Source organism: Pyrgilauda ruficollis, unplaced genomic scaffold, assembly GCF_017590135.1.
Source record: "Pyrgilauda ruficollis isolate IOZ18807 unplaced genomic scaffold, ASM1759013v1 scaffold77, whole genome shotgun sequence".
NCBI classification, from domain to species: domain Eukaryota; kingdom Metazoa; phylum Chordata; class Aves; order Passeriformes; family Passeridae; genus Pyrgilauda; species Pyrgilauda ruficollis.
This window is the reverse complement of record NW_024529599.1, coordinates 818,391-831,782: the sequence shown is the minus strand read 5'-3', so window position 1 is coordinate 831,782 and position 13,392 is coordinate 818,391. Positions and strand designations below refer to the sequence as shown.

The window sequence follows — 13,392 nt, the reverse complement described above, 5'->3', positions numbered from 1 at the left end:
CACTGGGGAATCCTTGCTCAGTGGGACTCAGCCCCTTCCTGCTTCCCAAAGGACAGAGGAACAAAAGAGGAGGAGGGGGGGAGGGAAAGGTCTAAGAGAAACTCCTTCCAACTTCTGGGGAAGAGAAAAGCCCTATTCAGGCAGGAAGAATACCCGGTGGAGCCGGTCACTAAGCAACCCACAGCAATGTGGTGTGGCCTGAGGGACAGGCAAGGAACAAAACTGCCTCACTGCCCAGCCACAGCCCACCAGGGAGAGCCTGCAGGGTCTGGGGACAGGCCACACCACCAGGGCCACCTGGGGACAGAGTGCACAGCCACCACGAGGGGCTGAGGCATCCAGCAGGTCCGCAGCTCCTGGCTGCAGGAGTTTCTCCTCAGGCAGCTCTGGATGGTGACCAGCCTCACTCAGGCTTCCCTGTTTGCTGCTCAGGAAGGATTTCTGCTCTGCTGCAAAGCCCGTGGGCCTGGCATTCCCACAGGGCTGCATCATCCCAACAGAGGCACCGTGCATTTCGGACAGCTCCCTGCTCCCACGGGCTCCTGATGTGCACAGCAGCCAGGCACAGGCTATACCCTCTCCAGAGAAGCTGAATTCTGCATTTAGATTCTCACTGTGGGCGGTTGTCCTTCACAAACAAGCTCAGTGAGACATGAGAAACTGCCCGGCCTCTCTGCAGCACAAGGAAAAAGGGAAAAGGAAATCAAGCCTGACAAACCCTGCTGACAATCCCGGCTGAAATGCCTTCCTTGGAGCCCAGAGAGTCCCTGGAGACACTGCTGCCCCCAACAAAAATGCTGCAGAAATGGAAAAACAGTCACAACCAAGCAGGTCTGGTGAGTGTGCAGCTGGTTAAGCCCAGGGACATGCTCTGCACCTGCTGGGACACTGGAGGTGGCTTTGTGCCTGCACGGCGTCATGTGGGAAACAGCCAGCCCTTCATGCATTTCTCTTGAATATCTGATACACTTGGAGAACAGTTGCTGGGACAAGGGCAGACTTGCCAGGTGTTCACACACTTCCTCAGGGAGGTGTCTGGCTGGTGCTGATCCCTGTCCTGCAAGGTGAACAGCTGGGGGATGCTCAGGTGTGTCCACACAAGCTGCAGAGCTTCTCCAAATAAGATAATCTCATTATCCCTCAGTCCTGTACTCTCCTGGCTTTGCCATCTGTTGTATCTCAGCCATTAAACGTCAATTCTGGGTGCACTAAATAACCACAACCCACAGGGCTGCACGAAAGATCAGCTTGGCCAAAGTTGTGCCATTTATTTTGGTTACAAAACCCCTTCCAGGAGGCCAGCATGCTCCAGGTGTGCTGGCTGCAGCTGGGCCCCTCTCAGCACCACGGGGGACAGGCACTTCAGCCAGCAGCAAGGACACATGGCATCCATCCCTGGACTTGGAGAGCTTCCACCTCTCCTCCCAACAGGACAAACACAGAGCCCTGAGCACAGCTGGGAGCCAAGCATGACGAAGTCCAGCTATGCAAGGACTTGGCATATCAGGTCCATGCCACAAAATTCACATTTTGTGCAGCCAGGGGAGCCCTGGGGCAAGAGGCACAGGTACAGGAGGTCTGCTGCACCATGGAGAGCAGCTACCTGCCCCGGAGTTGATGGCAGTGCTCCTCTGGAAGTGTCATAGCAAGGCCACACAGGGTAGCAGAAGTGAAACTCATTCTCTCTCAAATCAGTCACCTGGATGTGTCCAGTCCAACCTTTTTATCTGCAGGGAGAAGAGTGAGTGCAGCCCTCCCCGTCAAGAAATTAAATAAACCTGAAACAAAATCTGTGTTTCCACCTCCATCCATTCCAGCTCCCCAGGGAGTTTGTTTGGACAATACCCAGCTCCAAAATGGGCATTGCTAATGGAGAGGATTCACCCAGAAGAAAAGTGGCCCCAGCCTGAGGAGCATCTCCTGGCAGAGAGAAAACCTGAATTACACAAAGGAGCATATCCTGGATGGTGCTCTCATAACACCCATGCCTACAACAACCAGCCAGAGTCCTGCAGCACAGCCAGGTGGGACTTTTTTGGCAGGCTGCATTTTCCTGTTGGTCTTTGGGTCTGCAGCATTCATACATTTGTTGAAGTGCTGTGAAATAACAGAGGTGCTGAAGGAGGGAAATGTCTTTGTGGGGATGAAATGTGCCTGGCAGTCCAGAGCTAACCTTGGCTCTGGTGGTTGTCTTCTGTTCCCAGGAAGGTGTTGTTGAGATTTCCCAGGCAAACTGGCCCTTGCTGCAGTCAGGTTCTCAGGTAAAGTTTCATGATATTCTCATCATGAAGCCTTTTCCACACCTGCTTCTCCAGGTTGAAGTCATGGTTAATGTAGAAAATCAGCTTTTTCCAGTCCTTGTCATAGTAGTGATCCGAGTACTTCTCGTGCCCCTCCGTGATGTAGCCGTAGGCACTGACCTGGGAAAGATGCAGGGCTCACTGGGCAGGGCTACCAGGGATGGAGGGAGCAGGTGAAATACAGGACAGAGATGCCAGCTGGGGCTTCTCTGGTGACCCTGTGTGGGTGTCCAGAAGGACCAGCCTGTGAGCACTGGCTCCAGAGATCCTGCTGTCCCCTCACTGCCTCCCTGGGAGTTCATGTGCTCTAGGTCACAGCAGGCTTCACCACCTCTGTGGGAGCTATTTTGGGGCTGTTTCTCATCTTCAGTCTGCTCCTCCACAGCTGACACGAGCCCATAGACTCTCGAGGCAGACAGCAGCCACCCCTGCTCTCCTCTGTCCCCTGTTCCCACTTCCAGACAGTTCTGGGTGCAAGAACCACTGTACCCTTACCTGGTCACAGAGATGGAGGGCAGTCAGCAGCAGGAAGGCCCCTGTTGTGGGTCTGTACAGCCTCCAGTAGTGCTTTTCCAAATTTTTAGACTTTAAAAACCTGCAGCAGGAGAGAGGAAAGCACTGAGGAGTTGCTGGCTGTGGTGTTCCAAGCAGGACACACTTTGTCCCCCTGTGGCCTCTTCCCTCCTTGCAGCAGCTTGGGGCCATACGAGGCATTTCAGAGAAGCCAGGAGTGTGCCCAGAACTCTCCACCACCTGCACTGCTACATAAGCCCAGCTCTGCCCCAGCTTTGTGGAAGGGGTAGGTCTTGAGGCAGTGGGGGTAAAGAGGGGATGGATTAAAGGATCTCATAGGTTAAAACCCACTACTCTTAAATCTGCCCCTTGCTTCACAGTGCAGAGGTGGCTTTGGGGCTCCCTGGTATATCCTGCTCCCCACCCACATCTAGGAGTGAAAAGAGACACAGGGAAGGTGCAGAGGGGTGTCACAAAACCTGCCAGGAGCTGCACTGTGTCATGCCAGGAGTTGTTAGGAAAGTAGGAGTAAACACTGGGAAAAAACAGCATGGAGTCCTCTTGGCCTTGGAAAGGCCCCAAGTCAGAGGGGGGATGGCAGAGCAGGCAGGGAGTGCTGGCCATCTGGCTCCAGGGAAGGCAGCAGCTCTCAAGGAGACTGAAGGGTAAAGGCAGCCAAAGCAGGGCACTACAGGAGCTCCTGTTCCTCCATCTCTCGGCCCGTGATGGGCAGATCTCATGGTGACAGTGGCCAGCAGGCTTGTGGAGAGGGTTGGAGAGGCACAGAAGGAGCCAGAACAGGCAAAGGGGATGCTGAAGAAGAGCCTGAGGGCATAACCAGCCTCCAGAGTCTAGAAGGAATCTCTGGAGAGAAAATCTGTTACAGAGCCTTCCTCCAAGGTGCCAAGCAATGGGGAACAGGAAAGGCCAGTCCTGAACTCGAGATCAACTACCCTGGCACTTCAGCAGCATTCTTCCTACACCTAAAGTTGCAATTGGCCCTGGGTCTCTTTTGGATGCAGGAAACCAAACAGTCTGATGGCTGTTGCTTCTCCAGCTCACAGGTTCTGGATGTTTACCCACCATTAGCATCCCACTGCAGCACCACAGAGTTTCAGCTGAGCTCAGGCTGCTGGTGTGGCTGAACTGTGGGGACAGGGGAGGCAGCTGGGAGGAGAGGCCAGAGACAGAGATGGTGCTGGCCAGGAAAAACAAGCCTGTTAGAGCACACAGCCCACAGCTCACCTGTTTTTCATGTATCTGAGGAAATCAGGGTGAGCCACCAGGTATTTGTCCATTGTGAAATCTTCATCGAATTTCTGCCGGGGCTTCTGCCTAAGGACAGGAATGGGGAGACTCAAAACAATCTCCTACACCTCATCACAGCTGGAAAGGATCAGCCCTGGTGCACTTGGTGGTAAGAGAAGGACCACAAACACTGTGAAGATATTCTGTAACATTTCCCACATTACTACAAAGCCTCCACAGCCTGTGTGCGTTGCAGAGGAAGAGCTCAGGGAGGAGAGGCAACAAAAAGAGACAGGAATATCAAAAGCATGTGTTTGTATAGGCAAAAATTAGTGAAACCAGGCCTTCATCCACGAGCAGGCCACACCAGACCAGCCAGCAGCCTGTGCTCATCCCCAAAAATCACAAAGCTTTCTCTAAACTCTGGCCACACATCATTGAAATCAGCTACTTCTGTGAAGTATTGACCACAGCAGTGCTCAGGGTTGTGGAGGAATTAGAGATTTCTGTCTGCCAGGGGAGGGAGGCTTTACCCTGGCCTGGTCCTCACAGGGCTGAGCACTGGGAGAGGAAAGGAGCCCAACAGAGAGCTCGTCACTGGAGGGGTAGAGGGGGCTAAAGTTTGTTTTACCCGCCGAGGTTCAAGAATCCTTTCCTGATGTTCTTGTTCAACAGAAGAGCCTTCAGCCACTCATAGTCTCTTGCTCCCTCCAGGAAGTGAATGTATCTGACGTGCTAAGAAAATAAGTGAGTATTAGTGAACAGCGCTTCCAAAAAAGTGCAAGCAGGCGTCTGGGGTCACTGAGTTCCTTGGGCACACATCTTCAGTCTGCAACTCTCAACCAGCCCACAGCAAAAAAAATGGAGAAAACATCTGAGGAGCAGCTCCTTCTACATGCCACAAGGCTGTGGATGTGACAGAGAGAAAGCCAGATAAACTTTCCCAGGAATTGTTCTGGGGAGTTTTGAGAAGGCTGAGAGAAAGAATTAAAATAGTGCAGCTGGTGTTTTGAACAGCTGTTTTCTCATAAGATGTTTACCAAAGGTGAACATTGGTACTCATTAACATTAATTAGCCAGTAGTGTGAAGGGGTGTTAGTTAAGTGAGCAATCAAGTCCACCTGTATCAGAACAGTGTATAAAGAGACTGGGTTTCTAATAAACTCGAATCAGCCTGCTGAAGAGAGTTAGAGTTCGTGTGTTGCCTTCACTCCCGCTCCTGACTCAAAGGTGACACAAGGCTGGGGTGGCAATGACACAACTTGCCACGTCAAACAGTCACAATGAGCCAAGGCAGTGCAGGTTCCCTCCTCAGGTTAATGCCAAAGGGCTGCCTCAGCCCCTTTGCTCCCCATGGCAAGAGCAGAACTGAAGCACACAGACAAACAGCATCCTGTTAAAGCTGTGCATGCACACAGCAGGGACCTCACTCACTTCATCCCACGGGATCTTGCTGAACCCTCTGTGTCCCAAGATCTGAAGAGAGGAAACCAGGGAGAAGGCCGTGAATCCATAAAAGGAGGTTTTTGTTCCCACATCTTTTTCATAACCCTTGATTACGGCCCCGCTGACCCTGGCAAAGGAATCAAACAGAGGAGCAGAGTTAGGTGACCACTGAAACCCCTCCCATGCACATTCGTAATAGGAAAAGACAGTGTTAGCCTGGAGGAAGGGTAGACTAGCCCAGTCTGATTGGCACCCTAATCTGCAGGAGAGCCTCTGCTGTGGAGATGGCTCTTTGTGGCTCATTTGTGACCACAGGCTTTGGATATTGAGTAACTTCCCAATTATTTTTGGACTTTTTATCTCCTGCCAGCCATCATTTTGGCACTTGGGAATGAGTGGAATACTAGAAGAGATGAAGTGCTCCAGCCACAGTAAGCTAGCTGTGCATCTTCTGAGGAGGAAGGCAGCCTTACCTGAAGACATAGTCATGGGAGTCAATCTCCTGGCCCATCCCAGAGTTATTCAGTATTCCTCCATTCCCCACAACAGCACAGCTGATGCACGTGGGCACGCTGCTGTCATGGTTGGCCAGAAGCAGCTGCTGGTGGGGCTGTGGGGGCAGCAGGGATATGACCTCCTTTACCACTGTGAAGCAAACACAGTGGTGAGTTATCAAGAGCCTTAGGGATGGTCACAGTGAAACCACCAGAGTTTCCCCCATGAGATCCTCCTAGACTGATGCCTTTGATGGGGAGATGCTGCAAACCCCCAGCTACTCAGCATAAGCTTCCTGTTAGGAGTCTGAAAGTCCCATCCAGACAAGCCCTGAGGGACTCACGTGAATAATTCAGGTCCATGAAGCCATAGGGGGGTATAAAATGCTCCAGGCGGTTCCATTCACTGTCACTGAAGTATCTCTTGTCCATGAAGAGCGTGATGTTGGGCAGGAAAAGATCCCGCAGCCAGGCAGACTTGGCAGCCCTGGCCCTCACTGATTCAGAGCAGGTCTTGAAAAGCAAAAAGGAAACAGTAATGACTGGTGAGCAGAGTGATAAACCTGACTGAGTGCCAGTGCTTGTGTGCCTGTCTGTGGCAGGACCAAAGGGAAACTCCAGTGGTACCACTCCCCTCATGATCCTCACCACCAGAACATGAAACAGAATTTTAGCACTACATCCATAACCAGCTGGTGAAAAGTCACCTACAAGGGAGCCAGGATGACTCCAAGCCTCTGAGACTTTCGTCTTCAGAACAACAGGCCTGTTTTATTGTTTTAAATGTTTCAAATGTTTTAAATGTTTCACTGTTTAAAATGTTTTACTGTTTTAAATGTTTTACTGGCTTTGGGCCTCTTTAGCTGATGCAAATTAACATTTGTAATAGGTCTAACCTAAATGCATCAAATAAGGCTGTAAGCACTAGGAATATGCTGCAATAACATATACAAGCTATAATGAGCAGTCCCTGCTGGCAATGCACCTCACAAGGTCCTGAGAGTCCACCCAAGGAAACAGTGATGAACAAATGAAACAAGATCAGCATTGCCACTCCCTTTAAGGGTAAAAAAAAATGTGCAACAACTTGTTCAATGTCATAAATAAATCAGTGAATGTGCAGCTGAGAAGGGAATCCAAGCCAGCTTATCCTACAAGGGAGGTCTCACTGCAGCTGGCAAGAGTGAGGCTGTGTGTGCAGATGGAAAGCAAACAGCTCCACTACACTGAATTTTCTGCTGAGTCAATTTGGGCTCTGCTTTCTTAGCCACCTTCCCCAAACACCTACTGAAAGACAAAATAGAGACCAAACGGACCCTCGTGCCCAGCTCAAATCCCCTGCATTGCCAAAGCCTTGCTGAGTGCTCCATGGCTGAGCTGGGCTCTCTGCAGTGCATGAGGATGACAGCCCTGTCACAGCCTGAGGAGACAGCCCTCATTCTGCCTGTCAGCACAGGAGCACACTGAGCACAGCACTGGCAGGGGCTTCATGGTGGCATCATTTCACTCACAGCGTATTTCATGTCCAGAAACAGGGACATTCCTGTCCTGCTCAAGCAGGTATGTCCAAGGCTTGGTACTTCTTGTGCCTCCAGAGCTAGACTGGATCAGTACCAGAGGAACAAGGGAAAACTCTGATCATGCAGGAAATTAAGGAGGGAGAGTGTTCCTAATGACTCTCTCTCTCTGCAGAATTACAGATCAGGTTTGGGAGTGAGACACAACATCTGAGAAGGTGACCCACCTGTTCAAGGCTTCCAGAAACAGGGGTGCCAGGGAAAACTGCTCTGGGTGAGCTTTACAAAGACTTACCAGCATAGGATGGGGGACAGAGACATATGAGACACCACAACCTCTCCCAGCTGCTTGCTGAGAACTTTGCTGGAGTTTACTACTTTCCTAAAGGCCCTGTTCCTGTATATTAGTAATTAAGAGATGCTCAAATTTAATTAACCTGGGTCTTCATCTGCATAAAGACTTTGTATATAGAGGTCTTCTTGTCTGGGTTCCCAGCAGCATCTGCATATACCAATGAGTGACCTACCAGCTCTGAAATCATCCCCAGCTGCAAAGGGCACACATGGCCAGGGCAGCAGACAAGGAGGTCAGTGGGGAGGCACCATTCTTGGTGACCATCTGCACCATCCCACCTACCGAGGGCGGGGATGAGTTATCCAGCAGGTACTCATCCTCGAAATCCCACTGTGGCTCAGATGTGAAGTTAGCAGAGCTCAGTTTCCTCTTCTGTGTCACAGCAGCAGCCTGAGGAGTAGGTCCTACAGTTTTCATTGATGCTTTGGGTTTTGCTTGGTCTTTGGTTGTCTTGTTCTCATGTGCTCCCTTCACCCCAGAGGATGGTTTCACTGTTGCCTTCTCCTTGCCTCCCTTCTCCCTGGGAAGTGGTTTCGCTGTTGTCTTTTCCTTGGCTTCTTCCACCCATGGAGCTGGCCTCACTGTTGTTTTCCCCTTGTTTCCCTGCACCATAGGGGTTGTTTTCACTGTTGTCTTCCTGATTCCCTCCAGCTGGGGTGGTGGTTTCACAGCCATGTTCTCCTTTGCTTCCTTAATGCTCATAACTGGTTTCATTTTTTCCTTCTGCTCCTCCTTTCCTGTCCATCTTGGTGTCTTCTCCACCACATCTTTGAGTATTATGGTGCGTCCTCCCGAAGTCACCTTTAAAATGCTCCGGGAGTTCCCATTATCAGAATAGTTTAAACCCTGTTGCTCTTGGTGGTCCACTTGTTGTGTCTCTGGGGCATGTTGGAAAATGTTCAATTTCCTGAATGCAATCAAAGGAAAAGCAGATACATCACACACACTTAACACTGAACACCCTTCAGCTCATTTCTAGTGCTCTTGACTCTCAGCCTCTCTCTGTGCTTTAGAGCAATTTCATTTTAAACTTTGCCAAAATGTTACTCAACTTCCTGCACCATTCTAGCCTGAATATTGCTTATCTCCCCAGCAGGCAAATCCCAGAGGCACACATTCTCTCCTCAGCACTTGGCACATGAAACATTCACACTGGCAGGAACAGCCAACCAGTACAGCCCAGCTTTGCCACGCACTGGGCAGGCCCCCTGGCAGTGTCCCCAGAGCAGGGGGTTGGTTTGGAGGTTGGTTTGGAGATCCTGGGCTCAGGACGTGGCCCCCACCATGGAGGCAGCCATCTGCCTCTCCCCTCTGCCAGCAGAGCCCTGTGATTCAGCAGCACAGCATCAAGATCTTCCAGAATTCAGGAAGGGAAGTCTGAGAAGAAGTGAAACTCACTTCTTTACCCTACATCACCTCTTGAGCTTTGGGAGTCACAGGGCATTTCTTTCTCTTTTCTTCTGCCTTGGTCAGGTAATGCAAAGGCATCCCACTCACCAGGCACATGTCTGAAGGCAGACATTGTGAAGCTATTAAAATGCAAAATCTCTACATTTTTAGCACTTGCCTCTAACATTGCAGCTGCCCTGTTGCCTGATTCAGAGGCACAGGCAGGTACAAGGTTGCCACAGGACACATCTGCCAGCAGCAGAAGAGCCACCTGCAACATGACTGTGCTGAAACCCAGAAAAAAAAAAAAAATCAAGGCAGAAGTGGTGGATTTTTGTCCTAAACATTCCCTCTTCTCTGCGTATGGCTGGAGGGTAGAACGGAAAAAAGGAAGGTGAACAATATCTGCAGCTGAGCTTTTGTGTACAGCAAAGCTTTCCAGGACAAACCATGGCTGTGGCAGTCTGATCCCACACTCACGTTCAGCCTTTGCATGACGCACTTGTTTCGGAACGCTGTGGATTGCTTCCGAAGTGACAAATGGGACAAAAAGCACTTCTGCAGATAACAGGGCTGCAGATAGCAGCTCAGTTGCTGCTGAAATTTAATGGATGTTATACCACTTTGAAAGCGTTCAGGAAATGATCAGCTAAGGAGGCTTTTAAAAATCGTTTCATATCAGATAAATGCGTGAACCTTTGCAAGGCTAAAAAAGAGAGCTTGTAGCAAATGGCCTTTCAGCTCTGCCTCTCTCATAATCATTAGCCAGTTTCAACCAAGTGTGCAACATGTGCTTTCTATCATAGTGCTTCATGTATAAACTTACTGTCACTGTTTACTGCCCAATAGGAGGAAAGATTTTATATGGACACTCTAAATAAAGAGAAATTTGGTAAGGTAGCTCAGGCAGATCTTAAATCCCTTGGAGAATTTCTGTTGTATTTTAACATGATGTTTAAAAACTTCAAAATTAAAGTGTAGAGAACAAATGAAACAGGAGTTTCAATATGAGAAACCATCCTCCACTCCAGGCTTTCCCTAAGTGATGTCTTGCAGGGCAGATTCCACCTCAGTCTGTCACACTTCAAATGCTGTGCCAGAGACCAAAATGTAAAAGTGAGGACTCTTCACATCCCAAACCTTGCTGCCTGCAGTCAGGCCCACATGGCCAGGCACTTGTGCTTACACAGGACCCTGCTCTCCTGAACAGCATTTTAAATCCAGACAAATTGTCAAAGCAGCTCGGTGAATTTCAGGCTCTAGAGTCCAGCTGGCAAACAACTGCAGAAGCTCAATGACATTTACTGTCATTTTCTTCCCCTTTTACAAAGCCCAAGGACAAATAGAGGATAAAGCCATGAAAATGCTGCTTTGTGTATTCTACGTGACATACAAGGTACAGAAATAGAACTGCCACACAGACAACCACACACAGCTCATATCTTGTTATGTTTTACATAAATTGTACAAATACAGGCATATCCATTCTCTGAAACTACAGTAGAAGGAAATGGCTTCAAGCAGCTAAATATGGAGAGCCACTTCTTGCTCCAGTTCTGCCACTGATGGGCTCTGGGATCAAGGAGAACTCCACTTCTCTACACCTCCTCCTTCTCTCCTTTCCCTCCCACCTCCCTTCTGCAGGTTCCAACCTCTCCACATTTGACAGCTGTCCTCAAAGCGTGGTCTCAAGCTGCTAGAGCTGAGCTGAACTCGAGTCACCTCCAGAAGAGCTGCAGATGTTCCCAGCCTCACTCCTGCTGCCTGCCCCCATAGTACCAGCCCAGACATTCAGCTGAGAACCAACCCAACCCAGCCAAGCCATGTGAGCTTCCTGGGAGAGCTGGGACCAGGTGAGGGTGGTGGGGAGGCTGGGCAGTGGTGCTTCCTATACACAGCACCAACACATCAACAAGCCATACGTGTACTGGGAAAGGCTCAGATCTCTGCAAGGGCTCATGCAAGGAGCAATGCTCCCTGCCAGTGATGCTGGAGACATTTCACTGCAATTCCCTCCATACCCATTCCTGTAGGATTTACTTGACCATTTATATAAAATAGATATCAATATATCATGTCTACATGACACTGGTGTGCCAGTATGCAGCGTGTTTTGTGTTAGGAATCAGCTTTCGAACTTGCCATAAATTCAAAGCCATCCCACCAAATTCACCATCCACCAGTGCGATCTGGATTAGAGCTGAATAAGGTCCTTCTGGGAGCCAACAGGAAAAGCAAATACTGTGTAGTGCCAAAGTATGAAAACAGGTAGGGTTAGTGAAGCAAAAGCTGCTTTAGACAGCTACAAAAGCAAGCCCTGGAAAACAGTGAGCCAAGAGAAGCATGTTTTTGACTGTGGATCTTCCACCACCATGCTCTACTAAAGTAAAGTGGTCACCTAACTCAGATCAGAAGTGCAAGTTTCAGGGTAAAAAAGACAGAGGGACAGACAGAGAAAGCGAGCACGAGCACCCACACCGGGCAGCGCGTGCAGCGAAGGAACAGGTCCCTTACCTGAAAATCTTTGTCTTCGCCAAGTCAAACAAGGAGCTGGAACTGCCAAAGAAGAGGCAGAACTGTGTTACAGCGAAGAGGCAAAGCAGGGCTTTGGCAATTTTGGGGAGCCTTATCCTGGGGCAGCGCATGGTGAGGTGCCCGTGGGTGGCAGAGGCGCTGGCCAGGCACTGCCTCACCAAGGTGTGTGGAAGGACTGGGCTGGCAGCGATGGAGAGAGACGGGGAGATGACTCAGTGAGCAGAATCCGGGTTTATTGTGGGATGCAAATGTTTATATACCATTTCAGGGAGACTAGTAATGTGTGCTGCAATGATTAGGTTAAAATCACATAGACAAACTTATGCACATAACAACATCTCTTGCTTGCAGAGTTTAATGGGATTTTCTTTTTTCCGGTGATTTAGTCTTTCAGTTTGATTTAATCTTCTTGCAATCTAGGTCTAGAGAGAGAAAGCGAGCACGAGCACCCACACTGGGCAGCGCGTGCCGCGAAGGAACAGGTCCCTTACCTGAAAATCTTTGTCTTCGCCAAGTCAAACAAGGAGCTGGAACTGCCAAAGAAGAGGCAGAACTGTGTTACAGCGAAGAGGCAAAGCAGGGCTTTGGCAATTTTGGGGAGCCTTATCCTGGGGCAGCGCATGGTGAGGTGCCCGTGGGTGGCAGAGGCGCTGGCCAGGCACTGCCTCACCAAGGTGTGTGGAAGGACTGGGCTGGCAGCGATGGAGAGAGACGGGGAGATGACTCAGTGAGCAGAATCCGGGTTTATTGTGGGATGCAAATGTTTATATACCATTTCAGGGAGACTAGTAATGTGTGCTGCAATGATTAGGTTAAAATCACATAGACAAACTTATGCACATAACAACATCTCTTGCTTGCAGAGTTTAATGGGATTTTCTTTTTTCCGGTGATTTAGTCTTTCAGTTTGATTTAATCTTCTTGCAATCTAGGTCTAATTTTCAAAGTTCCATTTGCTTTTGCCAAGGTATCATCTTATAAAATCTCTTATATTAACCAGGTCCAAAGTCCATGATTTGTCTTGTGTCTCCCCACCACCCTAACACTGGGCTGGTCTTCCCTCTGGATTTCTCTACAACAGTGTGCACACCCTGTCTCCCAGCATTCCCAGACATTGCACACACATCCAATTTCTCAGGCAAGGCATCAGTTTTGTCCTGTTCCCATTTATCACCAGAAGCTTATTTATCAAAGAGCGGGGAAAGGAAAGCTTTTTACTGCAAACAATGGAAGTTTCCTGTATTTTTCTTAATGACATTGGTCTGCCCTAAAATGAAAACCTTTTATCTCTAACCTGGAAGAAGCATCACTGGGAATGCATGGGTGGAAGTGACCATAGTTACAGTTCAGGAAGCTTTCAGATCACCACCTGCCCAAGGTTTTAGATATAACCATAAACATATATTCTTCATGCAGTAATTGCTTGCAGCTCCGATCCAGAAGCACTCCCTGCCCCCTAAATGCTGATGGCCAGATGTTGGGAAGGATGAAAGTTTGACAAGAAAGTTTAACAGATATGTATGCTTGGCAGAGAGATTTTGAATGTAGAATCTGAAGAAGGAATAAAAATGAAAGCAAGTTTTGATATAGGAGAA

The 13,392-nt window shown here is 49.3% G+C and overlaps 1 protein-coding gene across 1 annotated transcript; it reads right to left on the bottom strand.

The window, feature by feature from the left end:
• Window positions 1-1,356: 1,356 nt before the first annotated feature.
• Window positions 1,357-11,907, bottom strand: ST6GALNAC1 (ST6 N-acetylgalactosaminide alpha-2,6-sialyltransferase 1). Its single transcript, XM_041486598.1, has 9 exons — window positions 11,777-11,907; window positions 8,156-8,780; window positions 6,346-6,514; window positions 5,981-6,152; window positions 5,496-5,634; window positions 4,693-4,796; window positions 4,059-4,148; window positions 2,796-2,895; window positions 1,357-2,420 (listed from the first exon to the last, which is right to left on the bottom strand). The coding sequence occupies exons 1-9, from the start codon at window positions 11,905-11,907 to the stop codon at window positions 2,250-2,252; spliced, it is 1,701 nt and encodes a 566-aa protein (XP_041342532.1). The 3' UTR covers window positions 1,357-2,249.
• Window positions 11,908-13,392: the final 1,485 nt, after the last annotated feature.